The sequence below is a fragment of the Neofelis nebulosa genome, chromosome 13, assembly GCF_028018385.1.
Source record: "Neofelis nebulosa isolate mNeoNeb1 chromosome 13, mNeoNeb1.pri, whole genome shotgun sequence".
NCBI classification, from domain to species: Eukaryota; Metazoa; Chordata; class Mammalia; order Carnivora; family Felidae; genus Neofelis; species Neofelis nebulosa.
The window spans coordinates 52,220,229-52,245,869 of NC_080794.1; the positions used below are offsets into that span (position 1 = coordinate 52,220,229).

Below are 25,641 nucleotides of genomic sequence, written 5' to 3' on the forward strand. Positions count from 1 at the left end.
CTTAGGTATAATAATGGAATTCATTCTGTTTAGCACAGTAAATTTATAATAGCAAAAATATACTCATCTTTCCAAAAAATTATTACAAATTCTAATTTGGCTTTATGTCTCACAAACACAAATGAGCCTTCATTTCCTTAATTATTTTATTCAGTATAATGAACAAAACTAAAAATAAATAAGAAATAGATAACTCTCCAAAGAAGCATGATTTTTTTCCTTAAATACCAAAATCCTGATAACTGATTTATTTCCAAAAATCTGAACAATGTTCAACAGCAATACCTTCAAAAAGAAAAAAATGCCAAGTACACTATAATGTGAGATTACATACTAAAGGAAGAATATGAGAATATTGACCTTAAAATGATTCAGTGATGTGCTTTAAGGCAAACCAACAACTGAATGGCCAGAACTGAAACTCATTTCACTTGACCAGAGTTGACTTTCTCTATGTAACAAAAGCAAACTTTGGGATGCTCTTGTTTCTCTTATAATCAACTTTTAGAAAAGGCCACCCACTGATAATAGCTAACATTTATTATTAAGTATGTAACTTCTCATTTAATATTTACAACTACCTTATGAGGTAATTATCATTATTCTTTGATTTTAGAGGTCAGGAAACTAAGGCTTAGAGGTGTTAAGAAACTTGTCTGGGTCACCCAGCTCCTAGGGTAAGAGTGCCAATACCAATCTATTATTAGCTGGTCGCTACCAGCACTGGTTATACATTTACCACTATTGCCTCAGGTGTCACAATTAGTATCTGGGAAAACAAGATTGTCAGGGTCCAACAGAAAAAGACAAACATGTAAACACTAAGTACAATACTGTTTTATAAGAATTCTATAGTGTGTAAAGGGGCCACAAAAGAGAGGGATGAGTAAGCAGGCAACAAATTGGCTGTCCTCTGCAAATAAACTAATTGTTAATAGTCAATGCTTCTTTAAATAAAGAACACCTGGGGTGCCTGGGTGACTCAGTCGGTTGAGCATCTGGCTCTTGATTTCGGCTCAGGTCATGATCTCATGGCCCTGGGATTGAGCCCCTCATCATTGGGCTCTGCAATGACAGAGCAGAGTCTGCTTAGGATTCTCTCTCTCCCTCTTTCTGCCCCTTCCCCACTTGGGCGTGCAAGCATACACTCACTCGCTCTCTCTCTCAAAATAAATAAACTTGGAAGGAAGGAAGGACGGATGGACGGAAGGAAGGAAGAAAAGAAGGAAAGGAAGGGAAGGGAAGGGAAGGGAAGGGAAGGGAAGGGAAGGGAAGGGAAGGAAGGAAGGAAGGAAGGAAGGAAGGAAGGAAGGAAGGAAGGAAGGAAGGAAGGAAGGACACTCGAAATGTATTTTTTGGTCAATATATTTTCTTTTCAAAGTACTAATTTACTGTTTTTAATTCATGAAAATTTATTAAAGTATGTTCCACTGTTCTAATGTCAGAGTATATAAAAGTCACACATATTCATAGCACACATTTAATGTACATACATAGCATACGCATAAAATCTGAATTATAATATTGAATTATTTGGTCTGGGCAGGAAGGTGTACTTTGAACACAAAATGTTTCTGACCTGTCACTCAATCTGAACTGTCCCCATCAGTGATAAAAATTATATTAAGAATGAAAGAAATTTACTTTTCTCTGTGACTCTTCTAAAATAGCAGAAGAGTGTCTTAAGTTTCTCTGGTTTCCTTGATGAACGTCCTTCAAACAACCTGAAAGAGATCAAAAATAAAGAAAATAAAAAAGGGTGGTTTAAAATGCCTTAATGAAAATATAAATATAAATAAATAAATACCTTAATGACCCACAAAACTACATCTACATTGCTACTAAGTAAAGGAAGGCAATTCTGTAATGACAGAAAACTGGAAAACTGGATTAGAACAGCATCTGGAAAAGACTAAAATCAACTAGAACTAGGCTTCTTAAAAGTTGTTCAAGTCAGATGGCACTCTCTAACAACCACATTTCTCCAATCTGTCCTTCTCCAGGGAGAAGGCACCATCTGGTCCCCCAAAGTCAATTAGGCCAGTGAGTAAATGCTTATTTTCCCAATGGCAAACACTAATAATTCACAATATTGCTAGGTAGTTAAATGACTGAACAAAAATGGTACCTGAAAAAAAATCCAAAGGATTGTATTCAGGGAGGGAGGGCAGTGGGTGGTGACAGTAATGACAAGCAGGTATGACAAAGTATTTGGGGCCTGACAGTCTTTGGTAATTAAACAGATACACCCTTTGCATAGTGACCAAAACAGTGCCTACTCATCTAGTTTCCAGTAACCTGGACTTGCACTACTTAATTTAGTTTCCTTTGAAATGATGTGGCATTGTTAATGGTAACACATAATGCAATTTATCCTGAGGAAAGAAAAGCAGGGCTTTGGAAGCATATGACCTGAATAAGTAGTTCACTAAAGGATTTCAAACACAAAAGCATGCTTTTGGGCATAAGATCAAGCTTTCCAAAGGCATTTAAAAATTATAAAGCAATTCTGAGCTATAAATGATGAGTTATTATTTATCTGCCTCTAGTCATATACTCTGGCTTTACAACCAGAAACCCTTCAAGTAAAAGTTCACTTTAATAAGTGCCGAAATGGGTGAAATTTTTCATGATTAGGAAAGCAGGCTTATGTAACTATGCAGAGAGGGAAAAGTTAATTCCATGAGAAAATCCTATTGAGCAACTGAAATAAATTAGGAAAAGGGAAGGAAATGTAGATTTCAAATGATCCTGCTTTCAATGACCTGAAATTCTGTATTCAGGGTCAAATTTCTGAGAAAACAATTTATGTGAATATTTATTTCCTGAAAAGAATACTAACATCAGAAAAGTATTTTAACTAAATTTAAAAGTGAACTAATTCAAAAAATAAAGTACAATAAAATTGAGCTGATTTTTAAAAATAGTTTAAGAGAGCCTATATGATCATTTTCACTCATTTGAAAGAACTTACTTTTCTAAAATGTTTATTACAAATACTCTTAAAATCCAGTTGCCTGCTGAAAGAAAGGATCTTTGAGAGAGCAGATTTCAGCTTGGTTTCTTATGCAATGTGTCAACCAGGATAGAGTTTATTTAAATCAAAATGATAGTCAAAATGAAGAAGCCACTTGGCAGTTTAATTAAACATCCAGTATCAAATAAATGTGATTTACTAAATGAATATCTTGGGAACCATTGCAAAATCCCTTTCTAGGTTTACTACTTAGTAGAGGGAAACAGTATGAATACAAAGGCAGCCACCATCTATTCTTAGAGATGAACTGATGCACTATGTGATTCAATTAAAGTAAAAAAGTTTCAATTCCACAGAACTATTGTGTAGTAAGGAGAAAATAGCTGTTGTCCTTAAGAAATAATTCCCCCAAACATAAAAAAGGGTCCCTTGCTTCTATTTGTGGTCAGTTGTTTATAAAATTGCATAGAAGTTCACATATTTCATAACCACAATGACAAATTAGTAACTCTAAGAGACTGTTGGGACTATAGATTTACTACCCTAGCAATACTGACTTTCCTGGAAGATTGTATGGCAGTCATTATCACCTACTACAAATGAGCACCACTGTTTATTTATTTTTTTTAATGTTTATTTATTTTTGAGAGAGAGACAGAATATGAGCGGGGGAGGAGCAGAGAGGGAGGGAGACACAGAATCGGAAGCAGGGTCCAGGCTCCGAGCTGTCAGCACAAAGCCCGACACGGGGCTCGAACCCACGGACTGCGAGATCATGACCTGAGCCGAAATCGGACGCTTAACCGACTGAGCCACCCAGGCGCCCCTGCTTATTATTTTTTTAATGTTTATTTATTTTGAGAGAGAGAGAGAGGGGGAGAGAGAGAAAGAGAGACATGGCACGAGCAGGGGAGAGACAGAGACACAGAATCTGCAGGAGGCTCCAGGCTTTGAGCTAAGAGAGAGAAAGAGACAGGGCACAAGCAGGGGAGAGACAGAGACACAGAATCCAAAGAAGGCTCCAGGCTTTAAGCTGTCAGCACAGAGCCTGGCATGGGGCTTGAACTCACAAACGTGAGATCATGACCTGAGCCGAAATCGGACGCTTAACCGACTGAGCCACCCAGGCGCCCCTGCTTATTATTTTTTTAATGTTTATTTATTTTGAGAGAGAGAGAGAGAGGGAGAGAGAGAGAAAGAGACAGGGCACAAGCAGGGGAGAGACAGAGACACAGAATCCAAAGAAGGCTCCAGGCTTTAAGCTGTCAGCACAGAGCCTGGCATGGGGCTTGAACTCACAAACGTGAGATCATGACCTGAGCTGAAGTCGGACACTTAATCAACTAAGCCACCCAGGCGCCCCAAGCACTATTGTTTATTTTGCAGGTCCTAACCTTAAAGGTACAAAATCAAAGAGAATCTCAATGTATTCTGTTTATTTGTCGTTCCAAGCCTAATTTCAAATCACTCTGTAACCAAATATCTGGATGGAACATGAAGTGCCATGTGACGTGGAAGGAATGAGAGACAAGAAGGAGGTAGGAAGTCAGGAAAGATGAAATAGGTTTAAAACCCTTGCATGAAGTCTAAAATTCCACAACAGGGAAGTCTGAAAGAACTATGCATAGACACCCAAATAAAATGAATTATCCTGGTATGAAAGCAAGTGAAAATCACATAAAAACAAGGACAAACAACATAAGCGAAAGTCACAAGAATGAGAGACAGAAATGCACCAGAGAGAAAAGGCACCCACAGAGAGAGAGAGACTCAGAGAGAATGAAGACCTTCTTATAATAATCAAGCACTTTCAGATTTTTTAACTTCTCAACACCAATTTCTTTTTATAGGTTTCCAAGTCCTGGGTGTGTATATTTGAAGGCCTATTTTGAGCCAGGAGGCATGCATATGAACATGCACATAAACTAGACCACAATAACCCCTCTACATGTAAGGAGGACATTTTGACATTTAACTGAGTGGTAATTAGAGAGTATTTAAAAAAGCAAGCAGGGGAGCCTGGGTGGCTCAGTGGTTAAGTGTCTGACTCTTGATCTCAGCTCAGGTCTTGATCTCAGGGTTGTGAGTTCAAGCCCCATGTTGGGCTCCATGCTGGGGATGAAGCCTACTTAAAAAAAGTTAAAATAAAATAAAATAAGCATACAGAAAAAGCCAGTCAGACAACCTCACTTTTTGTTATAAACAAAACTTTTTATTTTCAAGGAAATAAGTCAATTGAGGGTCAGATGCTTATTAACTATTGTTTTTCTTTCCATACATATAAGGAAAATCATAGTTCAATAAAATCTTTCCCCGAATAGAACATTGATAACATTACTGGAATTGGATTCTAGACACACACACGCACACACCCATGTGATTTCGAGTTAAGGATTAATCCCATTAGCACACAGTAAATCAAACCCAAAGCACTATAACTTCCACTTTAAAATGGATGCAAATAATAACCTGGAACCCAGCCACAAAGTCATTCTTGGCTTTTCTGTGAAGCACTCTGCCATATGGCCCCAGAAGCACTTTCAATCCAGGGAAGAGGAAGATGTAAAAGCCTCCTGGGCTGACCACTGCTGCAACCCACAATTAATCTCTGACCATCAGTTTCTAAGCAATCTCAGAAACATCAATGCTAATCACATTGGAAGCCTTTATATGAATGTTTAGGCCCTGAAAGGCAAGCAGGGGAAAAGGTCAGGGGTATTTAACATAACTAAGCAGGGCTGGAAGAACACAACAATAAATAAAAACAGGAAGACTTATTCAATTTATTGACATCAGCCTCCTACCACATACTCTTAACCATTTTTCTTATTCAATCAACTAGCTAGCCATAGCTCTTTTGAGGCTAAATACACTCACACACACACAACTCCCAACTGCCAGAAACTATAATCATAAATAGCAACTAGGCCAAAAAGAAAACACCACCACAACAAAATGCTCCATAATCAGCTTACCAAATGGCTCATCAAATTAGGTACTTGATCTTTCATAAGTCACATGAAAAAGGGGAACTTTTGGTTGTTTTCCATCTCTGGAGCATACTCAAGAGCATTTTGCTCGAGAAGCGAGACATAACGAAAAGAGCATGGAGTCTGATGGAAGACAGTGTCCTGCTTGTTCTGCTGACAAGTCATTTACTTTCACTGAACCTATTAGTATAGAAGATTCCCTACCTAGAAACTTCCACAGATAGAATCAAAGTAAGCTGTCAACAGACAGCATCAATGATCATGTATAGTCATCATTCCTGCTTTTTGCTAGTTTAGGTTTATTAAACACATACCATCTCAGTGAGAGCCAGGTGCTGCCAGGATTCCTTAAAACAATTGTGGTTAAGCCATACAGAGAAAGACAGATACCATATGTTTTCACTCTTATGTGAATCCTGAGAAACTTAACAGAAACCCATGGGGGAGGGGAAGGAGAAAAAAAAAAGAAGAGGTTAGAGTGGGAGAGAGCCAAAGCATAAGAGACTCTTAAAAAATGAGAACAAACTGAGGGTTGATGGGGGGTGGGAGGGAGGGGAGGGTGGGTGATGGGTATTGAGGAGGGCACCTTTTGGGATGAGCACTGGGTGTTGTATGGAAACCAATTTGACAAATTTCATATATTGAAAAAACAAAATAAATAAATAAATAAATAAATAAATAAATAAATAAATAAATAAATAAATAAATAAAATAAAATAAAATAAAATAAAGACTTATAAAACAATTGTGGAAACTACCACAGGCTTTACCTGCCCAACATTCTGGTGATCAAAAGAACATCTATCAGCCAGAAGACAAGAATATGCCTGGTTTCAAATCTCCAATGGATTAAACTCTCATTTTCTGAAAATACTATTGGGATACCATAAGTTTAAATCCCTCATGATCTCACTCCGGACTGATGAATAGTTTTGGTTCATTTTACAGACCAAGGATTATTTCTAAGGGTAGTTCTAGTTTCTGATTAGCTATGAGTTAAGAAGTATTAATCTGGTTCATTCAAAGGGAGGCTGGATAGCAGAATGGTTATGAGACAGCTTCTCGAAGCCAACTTTATCTTGAGTTTGAATCCCAATTGTACCAGTTAACTTGATGAAGTAATCCTACCCTCTCTAAGCCTCCATCTCCTCATGGGAAAAATGAGAAAACAATACCTAATTTATAAAACTGATGCATCAAGTAAAAAATAACAGCAAGGTGATTAACACATAGCAAGTACTTAATAAATATCAGGTATTGTTATTAAGAAATGGGGCACCTGGGTGGCTCAGTTAAGCATCCAATTCAGCTCAGGTCTTGATCTCACAGTTCAGGGGTTCGAGCCCCGGATTGGGCTCTGTGCTGACAGCATGGAGCCTGCTTCAGATTCTCTGTCTCCCTCTCTCTCTGCCCCTCCCCACTCGCGCTTGCGTGTGTGAACAATAAAAAAAAGAATTACTCATGCAAAAAAAAAAAAAAAAAAAAATCCAGATAGTGCTGAGATCTCAAGCAGAGATACTTGAGATGAAATAGGGCATTACGTAATGCCCAGCAAAAAAAATCCACTCATTTACATAAAATGCTTATATTGTTCAAATCTATATTCCCTTCATTAAGAAAAACTCCTCAGCCTCTTTTTCCATCAAGCCTAACAAGCTGACACTCAGAGCCAACCAGCTCAGCCTTCAGGAAAAACACCCATGCACAATGAAAAAGATAAACACGCCTTTGCCAAGACGTTCCAGCATTCTCCTGTCAGAAGTTTAGCTGAAAAGCAATGATGCTTTAAAATCAAAACATGTATTAAAATTGATATAAATTCTGGTAATAGCGGCAGGAAATGGGATGTCACAAAAGCCAAAGCTTCCCAAGACTTCTTGACTTCTACCTGTCAGCCGTTCCAAACCTGAGGTCCACATTACTGTTGAGAAAAGAAGGCTGCTAGTGTAGCAGGTGCCCAGCCCTCAGAGGGCCCTGTGGACTTGTGCTTCTTTCACACGCTGACTGTACACTGAGGGTGAAGGGGGGTTATGATACCCTATCTATGGGGTTATAGAAGGGAAGGAAGAAGCTACCCACATTAGCTGTTTGGGAAAGGCTCAAAAAATCTGTGGGCTTCCAACCTCAAAATCAAAGTACAAAAATCACCCATTCTTTTCATTAACTTTGATGATTGACTTGTAACTATTTTTCTTCTGATTATAAAAGTAATATATTCTTGTTAAAAACAATTTTAAAAATACAGTAAAGGATGAAGTAAAAGCATTAAATGTGTTTCTCTCACTACCCAACGGGAATCATACTTTAATTCATTTTCTTGTCAGTCTACTTTCCATGCTTATACATGTACTGATGTGAACATAGAGGTATGTTAACAGATACAGGTATTTTAACATAATTGAGATCATATTCTATACATAACTTTTCATTCCTTGTGAAAGCCTACAATTGCTAATTGAAATCATGCTTAATCTTCTGCTCTCTTTCTGTGCTTTTTCTTGTTTTACCTGATGAGGAATGTGTATTTGTAGTCATCCACAGAGAGCTTAAAGCTCTTAAAGAGGCAAGGGCTATAAACATTTAACCATGATACAGGACTAACATTATCTGTGAATAGTTTAAATACTAACTCTTTTTTTTTTTTTTTTTTTTTAAGTAAACTCTATGCCCAACATGGGGCTCAAACTCATGACCATGAGATCAAGAGTTGCATGCTCTACCAATTAAACCAGCCAGGTGCCCCTAAATACTGAATTCTTTATGGGTGAAACTTAACATCTGAAATTTGGTTATACACACACACACAGACACACACACATATAAAGTGGGGTTGGATAGGTGAAAATGGAGCAAAATAAAAAATTCTGGTTAGTACCAAACTTGGGTAAGTAAACATGGGGTCATGATACTGTTCTCTTTATTTTTTAGCATGTTTGAAAATGTCTGTAACAGATCTTCAAAATAACTTTTTTGGAGAAGAGTCTCTCTGAAAGAACCTTAACTTAGGAAGAGAATGCATAGCTCTTATCTAAAAAAGAAATTTAAAAGGTATATAATTAAGTCAAAGAATCAATCTGAGAAAGCTTATAACTAAGATATCAAAGGTTTATCTGAGGGACAATCAAGAAACATGTACTAGCTGACTACTCATCCTGTGGAAACAAACTATAAGTGGCTATGGAAACACTAACTCTAAAGCATTATTAACTAGACCTACTTCTTACCAAAATCAAAAATCAGAAAAACACAAAACCACTGGATCGGCCTTCAGAATTTTGGATAGAAATTTGAATAATTTACAGCATCCCTGGTGATCCTGGAGCTAATCAAACATTTATTCCAAATAAACAGAGAGACTACTTACTGTATGGAGATTTATAAATATAACTAATACTCTTCATGGAAACAGATAATTACATTTCTACAGAATTAAATTTCCATTGTTTACTTACATACCAAATTTGTCCATTTCCTTTTCTGTATTAAAAAGGAAAATCTGCAAGAGATGCATAGCCCTTAACTACAAGTGAGTAGAAAAAATTCTTTAACAATTTCTCAAATAAGCAAAAAAAAATTATATTTAATAAACAGGTTCTTTACACAATTGCAATTGCAGATACCAATGCTGTGTTTTCTCTCAATTCTATCCCAAATGCTAAAGAAATCAAAGGCAAAAACTTGAACTATATATGGCTTAAAAATAAAATATCTCCTAATTGCTAAAGATGAAGTTTGAAAAGTAAAAGACAATAGACTAAGAATGAAGGATCTAGTTTTAATCGTAACACTCTTCCACTAACCAGTCAATTTCTCAAACATTTCATCTATAAATTTTATTTTCATTCACTCAATGTGGATTTATTGAAGGCCTACAATGCATGAAATTTAATGAAAGATTCAGATCCCACTGAAAGGATTAAACAAGCAATTATAAAGAAGTAGGGTAGGTGGTACAGCAGGAAAAGTAGAGAACACAAAAGGCACATGCCTAGTTGTACAAACCCAGAAGAACCCTGGATGCCTCTCTTCACCCACTCACAGATACAGTATGTCACTATCACACTGACTTGTTCTTCAAATATCATCACACCCCTACCCCCACTGCTACACTATCCCAGCTATCAACCTCTCCTTCCTAGTGCATCGCAATAGCCTCTCCAGCTGGGTAAACTCACTGTACTTCGGCCCCTCTCCACTCAGTACCCACATGTAATCAGAACAAACTTTTGAAAATGTAAATCTGATCAGGTGCATCAGCTTCCCCCTCCTCCCATACCAAATCCTTTAATGACTTTTTATTACCTTAGGAGGGCCTTGCAGGCACAGTAGGATGGCCTACTGGCCCCCATCCCCTGCAGCCTGTCCTCTCTCTGTGCTGCAGCCACACTGGTCTTCTCTCAGGCTCTGGGCATGTCATGTCCTTCTCATCACAGTGTCCCTTTGAACATGCTGTACCCCTCACCCAGAATGTAATCATCTCTCCTTTCCTCCTTGGTAAAAACTCCTACTCACCCTTTGTACTTAGTTCAAAAGTTATTTCCTCAAGAAAAAATTTTACTAAACTATATTAAACTATTATTAAAGTATATTAACCTTTGTCAAACAATATCCTTCTATAATAGAGTATCATAATGCTATGTACCTCTTTTTTATAGAATAGAGGTACCTATAGACCATCATATGAACCCAGGGGAATAACAAACCTATCCTGGCAAGATCAGAGCTATCAGAAACAGTGATACTTGAACTGATGCTCGAAGAAGGAATAAAAGCCTCGTGGAAAGACACAGAAGTCAGAAACTGGTTTGTCCTTTCTCTTATAAGGCACTTAACACACTATGAAGAATACTGAAATTGCTTACTGTATATTTGAACTAAATGACTAAATACTATTCTCTTAAAACAAACTTAGCTAACGTACTGACTCAAAACTAGGTTAACAACATGTCCCTCACAACTGGCATTTACACAAAGAGAATATGGTATAAAATGGGTATCTCCTATTGGGATTTTAAATAAGTTTTCTTATACAAATGACATTGTTTTTCATTGTTTCCCCATTCCTTTCTAGTGTTGATAATGGAGAGTAACTATATAATAACAAAGATTTTCATTGAACTTTAATGATCTTGCCTACAAAATGGCAAAAATACCACTTAACTCACTGCATTATAAAGATTAAATTAGATAATTGGACATAAAATGTTTGGTCTATGGCAAATCACTGGACAAATATTAGTTCCTTCTACCCTTCTCTATTTCACTGTTTAAGAGGTGTTCTCTGAAAACATACCGATTGAAGTTAATGTCTGGGTAGCTAGAATACTCGGATTTCATCTTAGCATTTCGCCGTGGAAATGTGCAGAAGAAAGCATTAGCTAAAAGACTGGCAATCTGTTCCTGTGACATTGTGATGGAATGATTCATCTTCTGTTTCAGGAGCGGTATTGGCTGATAGAGGAAACAAAATATACAGACAAGAAGAGCCATAATTAGTTTAGCAATTTCAAAAGCAGAGGCACCAAATTGCATTTGCTAAATTAAGGCAGGAATAATTTCAGGCCACTCTTGAGTTCTTAAATCAGCAACACTGTTGAAGTCAAGGGCAGTTCATCAAGGATGATTGGAAAAGTGTACTTGTTTGACAAACTGCAGATTTCTAATCAATAATGATGATAATGAAGAGAACACAAAACATTACTTATTAGTGGAAAACAAGATTGTTTTAGCAAGTAAGAAATAAATACACATTATCCATGTAATGAAAAATTAAAACAAAAGATGAAACGGGAAATTGCAACACCGAATGGAGCTATTATAGCATATGCTAAATTTTATTCTCACTCATATTAAATATTGCTGGACGGAGCAATTTTTCTATTGTAGTCCTAAATAAAATGATGCTAAGGAAAATAATTCAATAAATAAGTCTTTTCTTTCCAATTCTGAATCACACTTCACTTTGACAATTTCTTTGAGACCTAAATCTAATTTTATTAAAGCAATTAATAGGACATGTGTATACACAAGTATGTATAATGTGTAAGAAGATAGGTATTTCCTTTATAATCATTTTAAGTCAAGGAAGATACAGGACATTTTTCCTTCAAATTTTTTATGACTGAAACGTCTTCTAGTTGTCCCAAACCCAAATTCACTGATCTTTTCTTTTCAGTAAATTCACAGGACCTAAGTATTGTATTCAGTGGGTTTTATTCTACTTTAAATGTTTAAAATATATGTTTTTAAAGATATGATAGTAAAGCCAAAGACCAACTGCCAGTATACATGTCAGTTTTTAAGTTTTAAAATGCTCCAGCATAATATTTAAGGATGCTTTTCTTTCTACCTTTCAGTAAGACCCAGAACTAAAAATCCTGGATATGTGCATTCATCTCAAACCGGTATACTATACATAGACGACTGTCCTGATCATACTTCAGCAATCAACACCAAAGTGAAACAGAGGAAAGGCAGGCAAGACAAATCAAAAGTACAATGATGTAGCAACTTTTTTCTAACAGAAAATGTACATCAATGCTCGACTAAAAGTTTCCTAGAAAAAGGTTAAATTTGCAGTTCAACTATTTCCCTTGTGAAAATACAAAGGTAAACAAACAAGGGAAACCTAAAGAATCATTATAGTTTCCAAAAATCTCTCCTTTTAGGCCTTAGCAATTACCATTTCTAAGAAAGAAGAAACAGAGACCTCATATTGATTTCCATTTCCCACCCTATGCATTTATTTACAACTCAGAAATGCGTTTAGAAAAGGTGACAATGTATCAATGATTTAAAGCAAACTGTTAGTTTTAGCTAAAAATGAGCTTTTAGGGGAGCAAGGGTGGCTCAGTTGGTTAAGAGTCCAGCTCTTGATTTTGGCTCAGGTCATGATCTCACAGTTTGTGGGACTGAGCCTCATGTCTGGCTCTGCGCTGACAACACACAGCCTGCTTAAGATTCTCTGTCTCCCTTTCTCTCAGCCCTTCCTCCCAGTGCATGTGTGAGCACTCTCTAAATAAACAAACATTAATTTTTTTTAAAAAAGAGCTTTTAACTACTATTTATGAAGTTATCCATAAAAAGGAGTTTAAAAATTAATGGTGATATTTTAGGCTTAATGAATGATAAATGCAAACATTCTTCACCCCCAAATAATCAACAGTATGATTTTAAATAGAATAACTGGGGCACCTGGGTGGCCCAGTCGGTTGAGTGACTGACTTCAGCTCAGGTCATGATCTCATGGTTTGTGAGTTCAAGCCCCACATTGGGCTCTGTGCTGACAGCTCAGAGTCTGGAGCCTGCTTCAGATTCTCTCTCCCTCTCTCTCTGCCCCTCCCCCACTCATGCTCTGTCTCTCTCTGCCTCAGAAATAAACATTAAAAAAAATTTTTTTTAATAAATAAATAGATAGAATAACTGATTTCTGTTTTCTTAGAGGAGAAATCCTAAAAAGTCATACTTGGGGAAAACTGAAGGATGTAAATTTTTTTTTTTTTTTTTAAATAGGCTCCATGCCCAGTGTGGAGCCCAATAACCAGGCTTGAACTCACCACCCTGATATTAATGCCTGAGCTGAGATCAAGAGTTGGGTGCTTAACCAACTGAGCCACCAAGGCACCCTAGAAGATGTAAATCTGATTATCAAATGCTTAGCTAGATAAAAATAAGAGTGGTTTAATATGAACCAAGATGTTTCAAAAAGTTCATGTCCAAAATGTGTTTCCTTTAATTTCCTTTTTAGAAATCTAAAATTTACCTTTTAGATTTGGTCTAGAGAATGTTGATGTGATAAGTCATTAAATAACAACATATGCAGCTCAATTTGCCAAAGATATACTTTGATATCAAACTGAAATGTTAATTTTCACAGCAGAGATTTACTTTTCTTTTTTTTAAGATATTTTTTAATGTTCATGTATTTTTTTTTTTAATTTTTTTTTTTCAACGTTTTTTTATTTATTTTTGGGACAGAGAGAGACAGAGCATGAACGGGGGAGGGGCAGAGAGAGGGAGACACAGAATCGGAAACAGGCTCCAGGCTCCGAGCCATCAGCCCAGAGCCTGACGCGGGGCTCGAACTCACGGACCACGAGATCGTGACCTGGCTGAAGTCGGACGCTTAACCGACTGCGCCACCCAGGCGCCCCTGTTCATGTATTTTTGAGAGAAAGAAAGCAGAGCACGAGTGGGGAGGGGCAGAAAGAGAGGGAGCCACAGACTCCAAACCAGGCTCCAGGCTCTGAGCTGTCAGCAGAGCCCGATGCAGGGCTCGAACCAACGAACTGCAGGGTTATAACCTGAGCCGAAGTCAGACACTTAACCAACTCTGCCACCCAGGTGCCCAGCTCATGGTGCTTTCAACTTTTAAAAATGAAAGAAAGAATCTGGTATTAATCAAGAGTCAGTTAAGTGTCCAACTCTTGATTTTGGCTCAAGTCATGATCTCACAGTTTGTGATTGGAGCCCTGTGTTGGACTCTGTGTTGGACCCTGCACTGACAGCACAGAACCTGTGTGGGATTCTGTGTCTCCCCCTTTCTCTGCCCCTCCCCTGCTTGCCAGCTCTCTGTCTTTCTCTCAAAATAAATAAATAAACTTGAATTGTTCTAAATCCATTAGTATGTTTTGGGATAATGACCTCTTTTTAAGTTAGAGACTGTTTAAACAAAAAGAGAATAGGAAGTCTAAGTAAGCAAATATCAACAGAGTAAACTGAAGCTCAGAAATTGAATGCTGCATTTTTAATGTCCTTTTGCAGCATTCCCTCTAGCCTCTAACCCTTTCTTCAGTATAGCAAACTCCTCATACTCTTTGACACAAACTGTTTCCTATCTCTCTCTTCTCTCTCTTCGACCCTGACCATTAGAGTTTAAAAGAAATTCAGTTGTGAGTCTCAAGAAAGCTACTGGGGAAAAAGTTATTTCTACTAACCTGGGTGCAAATATTTGGCAAACAGAGTGCAATTTTCACCATGTCAGGCAAAATCGACTGATATAAATGTTGAGCTTCTGCTTCTTCAAGTACCTGAAAACCAATAAAATATTTTAGTCAATAATAACAAATGAACAGATGTTTATTATGAAATTAAATTACATACCTGCTTTTCACAGGATCCCATAACATACATTATCAGTATCATCAAACTCATGTAAAAGTACACCAATATGAGCACTAAGGTGAACTCAGGTAAACTTACAAATTCATTTTCAAATATATGTAATTTACCTCAATAACCTCTGAAAACTAATTAAGTATCCCAAATATCACATCTCTCTCACATCAACATTTATAATTAAATAAAACACTTGCAAATAAAAAACAGTACATCCTGCCCTTGCTTACAATTAAAAACTGCTAGACCAGTAAGGATTCTCTCAGAAACCTCAAGAATCCATCTAGCTTCAATAGTCTATAACTTAAAAGAAATCACCATAAAAGCTATAAAAATTATTTCAGAGCACAGTATAATTTTCAAATCAAACATACTGGGTAGTAAACAATGAAGTTTCTGATGACCTTAGAGTTTTCCTTTTCTAGGCACCCTTGGGAAGTTAAAACTACAATTCCCATATCATAATGTGATGCACAACAAAGATAACATTCACAGCCCGTTTTACTTTTATAATTTCCCATCTCTACAGGCTTTAGAAATTAGGTCTTTTAATCCAATTTCTCTCTAAAAAGTCAGGGCATTTCTTTAAAAGTACTAAAAATGATAATACTGTTAATTTGGAAATTAACCAATTTGGAATTAACTAACTAACCATTTGGAAATTAATTTGTTAACAGTCAAGATTAAAGTAAAACATTTCTCTACTTAAAATTACATTTGAACTAAAGAAAGTCTCACTTATTATCTAGTCTGATTCTGTCATTATTACTGAGAAAAGAAAACTGAGGCCAAGGAGGTTACCTGACTATCCTAGATTGAGACTGTCAATTAGTAATTAAATCAAAACTAGAACCCAAGTATTCTCACCTCTACTCCACTGCTCTCCCCACCTCTCTATGTGACCATGGGATTACTGAGAATACAGACTCTTCACAAACCTATAGATTTTCTTTGCTGTAAACTAGAATAAAGGAATATTCATTCGCCTATCTGCAGCTGTACAAGGTATGTGTGTAAACAGAAAAAGTAACAAGTTATTTTACTCTGGTTTTAGAGGGAATTTCTAACACTAAGAATTTTCTTTATCCAGCGCTCTAAAAATCAAACTACACTTACCTCCCTCTTTAAATTCGGACAGTAGAAAAACTAATATTCAAAATGAACAGAAAGATATTTACAATTCAGGGAATTTGGGATTCAATTAATCACAGATACCTAGAAAACTAAGTGAATAACACAAGACAATTATTAATTCTGGGAAAAACAAAAAGTTGTGCTAGAAAAGCAATCATATCTTAGATATGAACAGTGTTTTTACCACCCTGGTTTAAAAAACAGAATATTGATCTTAATTGAAATGAATATGATAACTATAGTGGGAAATGGGAAGCAGAAATAACGCTTATGTTAACGGTGAAGGGGGAAGTGAATGATAGCTAAATCCTAATCCTCTATAATGGGAAGTTAACACATTAAAAAAAAAAAATGGTTTGAAGTGGTTCAATGGTTGCCTCTGCATTATAAGCCTCTTTATTATGATAAAAATAAAAACTAAATTGAAAAAAAATACAGTCATAGAAGTCATCCTATTTTAGAGGTACACATTAAAGATACTTGCTTTCCTTTGCCTGAAAATGCAGAAAACATTAACACATTTGTTTAAAAATTCATTTTTCGTACTTATAATTCATCCTTTTGCTTCTTAAAACATATTTTGAAATAATTATGGATTCATAGGAAGTTGAAAAAATAGTATAGAGACGTCCAGTTTACCCTTGACCCAGTTTTGTTTAATGGTTACATTTTACATAATATCAAAAAAACAGAAATTAATACTGGTACAGTGTGTATCAGTCTATGCTATTTTTTATCACATGTACATTTGTGTAACCAACAGCAAAATCAAGATACAAACCTTTTTCTCTATAATCTCTCTCTCCTGCTACCCATTTATTCACCCCCCTCCTTCCTCCAACCATTCCTAAGCCCTACCAACCACTAACCTGTTTTCCATCTCTACAATTTTGTCATGTTATATAAATGGAATCAAACAGTATATGTCGTTTTAAGACTGAATTTTTGGGGGCGCCTGGGTGGCTCAGTTGGTTAAGCGTCCGACTTCGGCTCAGGTCATGATCTCACAGTTTGTGAGTTCAAGCCCCACGTGGGGCTCTGTGCTGACAGCTCAGAGCCTGGAGCCTGCTTTGGATTCTGTGCCTCACTCTCTCTCTGCCTCTCCCCTGCTCAGGCTCTGTCTCTGCCCCAAAAATAAATAAAACAGTAAAAAAAATTTTTTTTAAAAAAAGACTGAATTTTTCATCCAGCATAATGCCCTTAAAATCAACTGAAGTTGACACAAGTATCAATGGTTAATCCCTTACTGCTAAGTAGTATTCCATGGTATGAATATACTACAATTTGTTTAACCATTACTCACTGAGGGACATTTTGTTTGTTTACACTTTTGGGCCGTCACAAGTAAAGCTGCCTTTTACTTTCAACTTGCCTATATCATTATGTCTGAAATGATTTCTTATAAACAACATACAGTGCATCTTTTTTATTCACTTGGTAAATCTCTTTTTTCGTTTAATATTTATTTATTCTGAGAGAGAGAGTATAAGCAGGAGAGGGACAGAGAGAGGGTGACAGAGAGAGGGGGACAGAGAGAATCTCAAGCAGGCTCTGCCCTGTCAGCAGAGCCTGACATGGGGCTGAATCCCATGAACCACGAGATTATGACCTAAGCCGAAATCAAGAGTTGGATGTTTAACCAAATGCTCCCACTTTGTAAATCTCTTTGAATTGGTAGACTTAGATCACTTAATTTACATTTAATTTAGGGAATATTCATTTCATTTTTTATTTTCTATTTATCTGTTCTTTTTTCTTCCTTCCTCTGGGCTACTTAAACATGTTTTAGGGGCGCCTGGGTGGCGCAGTCGGTTAAGCGTCCGACTTCAGCCAGGTCACGATCTCGCGGTCTGTGAGTTCGAGCCCCGCGTCAGGCTCTGGGCTGATGGCTCGGAGCCTGGAGCCTGTTTCCGATTCTGTGTCTCCCTCTCTCTCTGCCCCTCCCCCGTTCATGCTCTGTCTCTCTCTGTCCCAAAAATAAATAAAAAACGTTGAAAAAAAAAATTAAAAAAAAAATTAAAAAAAACATGTTTTAGAATTCCATTTTTATTTATCTAAAATGTTTCTGAGTACATCTGTTTGAATAGATTTTTTCTTTATTCGCTGTTCTAGGCATTACATTATATATAACTTACGACAGTTTACTGGTGTCAACATCTTACCAATTCCAGGACAGAAATTTTACCTTAGTTCAAGTCCCTTTATCCTGCCCCATTTATAATTTTCAAATTTCCCTACATAGAAAGAACCACATTAGACCATACTATTTTTGAAAAACAGTTAAAGATAAAATGTCAAACACAATTTAAAATACTCAAGAAAAATCTATTATATTGACTACATGTTTACTCTTTCTGTTGTTCTTCTGTCCTGATGTTCCAAAATTCCATCTTGTATCATTTCCTTTCTGTTTCAAGAAATTCCTTTAGATATTCTTTTAGGATAGGTCTACTAATGACAAAGTCTCTCCCTTTTCCTTCATCTAAACATCATGGTTTCCCCCTTTATTCCTGAAGAATATTTTCATTGGATATAGAATTGTGGGTTGACAATTGTTTCCTTTTAGTCCTTTGAAAATATTTTATCACTTCCTTCTAGTCTCCATGTTTCCTGATGAGAAATCCACTATCATTCAAATTGTTTTTCTCCTATAGGCAATGTGTCATTTCTCTCCTAAAGCTTTCAAAATGTTTTCTTTGCCTTTTCAGAAGTCTGACTTTTAGGAAGTCTTGGCATGGAACCCCTGTTTGGGGTTCACTTGTCTTCTTCACACTGCAGGTTTATGTCTTTTGTAAAATTTGAGAAATTTTCAGCTATTATTTCTAGTTTTAAGCTACTAATTCTTCTATTTTTTCAGCCTTGTCCTCTTTCTCCTCTCCTTGTGGTACTAAAACGACATGAACATCAGATCTTTTGTTATAGTCCCAAAGGTCCTTAAACCGGCTTTTTTTTTAACATGAAATTTAATGTCAAATTGGTTTCCATACAACACCAGTGCTCATCCCAACAGGTGCCCTCCTCAATACCTATCACCCACCCTCCCCTCCCTCCCACCCCCAATCAACCCTGAGTTTGTTCTCAGTTTTTAAGAGTCTCTTATGCTTTGGCTCTCTCCCTCTCTAACCTTTTTCTTTTTTTCCCCTTCCCCTCCCCCATGGTCTTAAGTTTCTCAGGATCCACATAAGATTGAAACCATATGGTATCTGTCTTTCTCTGCATGGCTTATTTCACTTAGCGTAACACTCTCCAGTCCCATCCACATTGCTACAAAAGGCCATATTTCATTCTTTCTCATTGCCAAGTAGTATTCCATTGTATATATAAACCACAACTTCTTTATACATTTATCAGTTGATGGACATTTAGGCTCTTTCCATAATTTGGCTATTGTTGATCGTGCTGCTATAAACATTGGGGTACAAGTGCCCCTATGCATCAGCACTCCTGTATCCCTTGGGTAAATTCCCAGCAGTGCTATTGCTGGGTCATAGGGTAGCTCTATTTTTAATTTTTTGAGGAACCTCCACACTGTTTTTCAGACTGCACCAGTTTGCATTCCCACCAACAGTGCAAGAGGGTTCCCGTTTCTCCATATCCTCTCTAGCATCTATAGTCTCCTGATTTGTTCATTTTAGCCACTCTGACTGGTGTGAGGTGGTATCTCAGTGTGGTTTTGATTTGTATTTCCCTGATGAGGAGCGACGTTAAGCATCTTTTCCTGTGCCTGCTGGCCATCCGGATGTCTTCTTTAGAGAAGTGTCTATTCATGTCTTCTGCCCATTTCTTCACTGGATTATTTGTTTTTCGGGTGTGGAGTTTGGTGAGTTCTTTATAGATTTTGGATACTAGCTCACCAAAGGTCCTAAAACTGTTTTTTATCCAGTCTATTCCCTTTCTGTTGTTCCAAATGAATAATTCTGTTGTTCTTTTTCAAGTTCACCATTTGTTTCTTCTGTCATCCCATTTCTCCATTGAGCTCATCCACTGCATTTTTTAAATTTCCGTTATTCTATTTTTCAGTTCTAAAATTTCCATTTGGTTTTTCTTCATAGCTACTATTTCTTTGCTAGAACTATTTTTTCATTGTTTCAAGCAGGTCTATAATTGCCCATTGAAGCCTTTTGTGATGGCTGCTTTAAAATCTTGTTAGATAATCCTAGAAGCGCCTGGGTAGCCCAGTCAGTTAAGTGTCCAATTAAGGCTCAGGTCATAATCTTGTAGTTCATGGGTTCGAGCCCTGCATTGAGCTCTGTGCTGACAGCCCTGAGCCTGAGCCAACTTCCGATTCTCTCTCTCTCTGCCCCTTCCCCACTCATTTTCTGTCTCTCTCAAAAATAATCATTTATAAATACATACATACATACATACATAAATAAAATCTCATCAGATACTTTCAATATCTGTTTTATATTAAGGTAGGTATCTATTGATTGTCTTTTCTCATTTCAACTCAGATTTTCCTCATTCTTGGTAAGGAGTCATTTTTGGTTGAAATCTGGATACTGTGGGTATTATGTTGTGAGATTCTAGATCTTATTTAAATCTTATTTTAGCAGGTCTTCTGTAACAGGGGAAGGCAAGAGCTGCCTCATTACTGCCAGTTCAGAGTAGAAAGTCAGGTTTTTTACTTGGTGAAGAGTGGGGGAGGCATCCTGTACTACTCAGTTGGGGGTAAGAGTTAGACCTCCCCACCAGGCCTCTACTGTATCTTTTCTAGGGCCCCACAGACCCTTGTTGGTCAGTCTTCTCTCCACCTTTCAGAGTCTTCTCATATTTATAAAAAAATTTTTTTAATGTTTTTATTTTTTTTTTTTTTAATTTTTTTTTTTTCAACGTTTTTTATTTATTTTTGGGACAGAGAGAGACAGAGCATGAACGGGGGAGGGGCAGAGAGAGAGGGAGACACAGAATCGGAAACAGGCTCCAGGCTCCGAGCCATCAGCCCAGAGCCTGACGCGGGGCTCGAACTCACGGACCGCGAGATCGTGACCTGGTTGAAGTCGGACGCTTAACCGACTGCGCCACCCAGGCGCCCCTAATGTTTTTATTTTTGATTGAGGGGGAGAGAGAGAGAGAGAGAGAGAGAGAGAGAGAGCACGAGCAAGGGAGGGGCAGAGAGACAGGGAGACAGAATCCAAAGCAGGTTCCAGTCTCTGAGCTGTCAGCACAGAGCCCAACATGGGGCTCGAACTCCTGAACCACAAGATCATGACCTGAGCCCAAGTCAGACACCCAACTGACTGAGCCACCCAGGCACCCTGGAATCTTCTTATGTTTATATAGTGTCCAGGGTTTTTAGCTATATTAAGCAGGAGAGATGGGGAGAAATGTCTACCCAAACATTTTTAACCTCAAGACATTTAACCTTATGTGTCTAACTGGGCTGACAGCTGCTTCTCCTTTGGGCACCTGTCCTTGTCTTTTAAAATTGACATATGAGTAGTTGCTGCCATGCTTTGCTGACTGTCACAAGCTTTAAAATATCACTTATTTATCTGATAAAGCATTTTTGTACTGGACTTCCTCACAACTGTCAACACTTCAGAGCTATGTCTAAAGCCGCTTTGGAAACAAAAACAAGAACATAAGAAACGTCATTTGAGAACATAACCAACCCAACTACTGCTTGAGACAGAATGCATAATTTAAAAAGCTACCTTGATCTCAAGCCCTCTCACATATTATTATTTTTATGTGAATGTTACCGTTTACAAATTATTATTTACTATTAATCTGTACACTGCAAACCAAGATACAAGTGGTGAAAGGTTTTTAAAATGTAAATAATTTCGGGGCACCTGGGTGGCTGAGTCGATTAAGCATCTGACTTCGGCTCAGGTCATGATCTCACAGTTTGTGGGTTCGAGCCCTGTGTCAGGCTCTGTGCTGACAGCTCAGAGCCTGGAGCCTGCTTTGGATTCTGTGTCTTCCTCTCTCTCTGTCCTCCCCTCCTTGTGTTCTCTCTCTCAAAAATAAATGAACGTTAAAAAAATTTTTTAATTAAAAAATTAAAATGCAAATAACTTCTTCACTTGCAGAGTAACAAGAACCTTAAACAATAAATAAGTTATAATACATCATATATTATGTTTATTTATAATAATGGTGATGATGATTATAAGGAAAATAAACATAAGATAGTAAAAAGGAGAGCTTCATTAAATTTTCCCAAAAGTAAAGCCCTGCCCTCTACTGGAAAGTCTGCATAGATAATTATATGTAGCAAGTGTTTCTGCATATGAATGTGTGTGCGTGTATTGTGTTTTTTCTAGTCCCACAAATCCATTATGCATGTCTCAATTCAAAATTGACACGAGTTCCAAAATTATAATACTATTTAGTTCATTGCTTCTTTTTAAACTTTAAACCTGCTTGTTAATTCAACTGGCCAATAAACAAAAATCTTGAGTATTTATTATGTGCCACTGTGCCAGGAATGAAGACAAAGCTCTATGCTCTCTCTGTGACCCCCTCAATAGGTCAGCCTTAACCCTGAAGGGCAGTCATCATAGTGACTGTGGAAAGGCTAGTCCTTTAGCAGACAGAAACATGGACAAACTACTAAAATAAAGTAACTGATTTGCCAAATGCCAAAACATTATGAATGATTTAAATATCTAGAAGAATGCAAATAAGAGATGTTTACTTATTTCTTCTTTCACAGAATACTTGACCAACTAAAACCAAATCTGTGAAATGTGCTCTAACACTACAGACATATTCATATGTGCCTAAGTACAGTATCTAGCACACAGAAAGTATTAAATAAATAATGACTACTGAACTTTGAGAGAATAAGTGAAATCTGTAGCTGATAAAATCAGGAAACTACCATCATTTTACTAAAGGAGGAAGTTTCCATAGATATACTTCTTCAAACAGTTCATAGCAAACAACTTTTAAAAAGTGTCCAGTCACAAATCAGTGAACATAATAAACACCTTAAGCCATTCCATTTTATCTACTGGTCTAAACCTAGTTAGATCCCAGTAAAATTCTGAAATTACTAATAATCTACTTTAATGAAAATGTTCAAAAAAATTTTATATGTAAGGTCTAGACTACATATAAATAATTTTATTTAATTATTAAATTAAATTTTAAATTTTATTAAATAATTTTTCAAAATAAAAAGTATTATCACACCCCAAAATCTGAAGAGGAAAAAACTCATAATCCTATGACTCTGAAATTAAAATAACTGCTCAACTTTGTTAGTTTTTAACTAAATGGTATACTGTATTTTTCTGTGGCTTGTTTTTTAGCCATAAGAGAAAGCCATAGAAGTCCTTCCATGTAATAGAATGATAAATGCTACACAGTATTCCATAGTATAGATGTATAATTCTCTATTGATAGTAACTATTTTTCCCAACATTAAATGAAAATTTTAAAAATACAGCAAAGGGGCGCCTGGATGGCTCAGTTGGTTGAGAGTCCAACTCTTGGTTTCAGCTTAGGTCATGATCCCAGGGTCATGAGATCAAGCCCCGTGTCCAGCTTGGCACTGAGATGGAGCCTGCTTAAGATCTGTATTCTCTCTCCATCTTCCCCTCTCCCCTCTACCCCCTGCTCCCACTTACTCTCTCTAAAAAACAAAAACCAAACAGCAAAGTTAAAATAACTATACACTGAATACTCATACACTCAGTAGTTTCTATGATTACATTTTTCTACATTTACTTTTGTCATATATCTACCCATCCATCAATTCATTTTTAAATGCATTTTGAAGTAACTGGGGACATCAGTACTTTCATCACTTCAGCCTGCATGTCAGTAAGCAGTATAGTTTAAAATTTAATATTTAGTTTAATATTTATTTACAGTTTTCTTTCCTTTGAGGTAAAATTTACATACAGTGAAATAAGCTAACCTTAAGCAGTATACTTAAGTGGCGTATTACCATTCAACAAATTTTTACAAGGGTATACACCTGCATAACCCAGACCCCTACCAAGATATAGGACATTATCAAAACCCTAAAAGTTCTCTCATGCCCCTTCCCAGGAAACTCCTATCCCCACACCTGAGGGACCACCATTGTTCTAAATTTGTTCTATTATAGATTAGTTCTGCCTCTTGTAAAACTTCATATGTTGGAAACAAAGGACCTGTTCTGTTTTATGGAAGGCTTTTTTCCCCCTCAACACAATATTTTATCAGTGATTTTGTTCCCTTTTATTATTTTATTCCATTGTATGAATACACCACCATTTGTTTATTCATTCTCTTGCTGATAGACAACTGAGCTGTTTCCTGGTTTGGGCCAATAGGGAAAGATGCTATAACTTTCTTGTATAAACACAAGACTTTTTGTGTACATACTTTCATTTCTCTTGGGTATAGAAAGGAGCAGAATTAATGGGTCATAGGGTAGGTAAATGTTTAGTTTTCTTTGTTAAGATTTTTTAAATGCTTTTTATTTATTTTGAGAGCGCAAGCACACATGAGCGTGTGCAAGTGGGGAAGAGGGGCAGAGAGAGGGAAGGAGAGAGAATCCCAAGCAGGCTCCGAGCCTTGTCTCAATCCCACAAACCGTGAGATCATGACCCCAGCTGAAATCAAGAATTGCTTGTATAACCGACTGAACCACCAATGAGCCAACCAGGCGCCTCTAAAGGTTTAGTTTTCTAAAGAACTGCTACACCTTTCCCACAATATAACATAGTAGTATCATTGTACACTCCCAACAACAAAGTATGCGAATTCCACTTGCTTCACATCTCTACTTACAGTTGGGTCATTTTAGTTTCAGCCTTTCTAGTGCTTATGTATTAGTATTTAGGATACATAAATACAATTCATTTATTTGTTAGGTAAACTTGTTGCAGATATTTTGCCCTGTTTTTAGTTTGTCTGTTCATTTTCTTAATGCCTTTAGGTGACAAATATTCATTAATTTTTTTATGGCTAATGCTGAGTCCTATGAAATCTCTGCCTAAGTGATAAAGATGCTTTCTTCTAGAAGCTTTATGGTTTTAGCTTTTGTATTTAGAATTATTTTCCATACATGCTGTGTAGGGGAAAGTATATGTATATCCCCCATGCATATATCCAGTTTTTCCTGCACCATTTGTTAAAAAGAGGTTTCTTTTCCCCCATTCGATTGCTTTGGCACCTTTGTTGAAAATCAAATGATTATATGACCATGGGTTTTCTTGGCTGTCCACTGAGCCATTTGCTTCTTTGTTACATTTTGTTTTTATTGAAGTTTAATTAACATACGATGTTATATTAGTTTTAGGTATATAATATAACGATTCAACAATCCTATATTAGTGCTTATCACAATTTGATTCTCATGCCACTGTCACACTGTATTAGTTTCCTTAGGCTGCTAAAGCTAAGTGCACAAACTGTGTGGCTTAAAACAACAAAAATTTCTTCTTTTACAGTTTTGGAGGCTGAAATCAAGGTGCT

The 25,641-nt window shown here is 36.8% G+C and overlaps 1 protein-coding gene across 7 annotated transcripts in view; it reads right to left on the bottom strand.

The window, feature by feature from the left end:
• The window catches only part of PARG (poly(ADP-ribose) glycohydrolase), a 132,650-nt gene that overhangs the window by 60,935 nt on the left and 46,074 nt on the right, over nucleotides 1–25,641 (bottom strand). For all 7 annotated transcript variants that reach the window (XM_058697015.1, XM_058697014.1, XM_058697013.1 and 4 more), the window contains 3 exons: nucleotides 14,904–14,996; nucleotides 11,261–11,418; nucleotides 1,645–1,724 (listed from right to left, as the gene is read on the bottom strand). In XM_058697015.1, coding sequence (XP_058552998.1) covers nucleotides 1,645–1,724; nucleotides 11,261–11,418; nucleotides 14,904–14,996 — 331 coding nt within the window. The remainder of the gene's footprint in view (nucleotides 1–1,644; nucleotides 1,725–11,260; nucleotides 11,419–14,903; nucleotides 14,997–25,641) is intronic.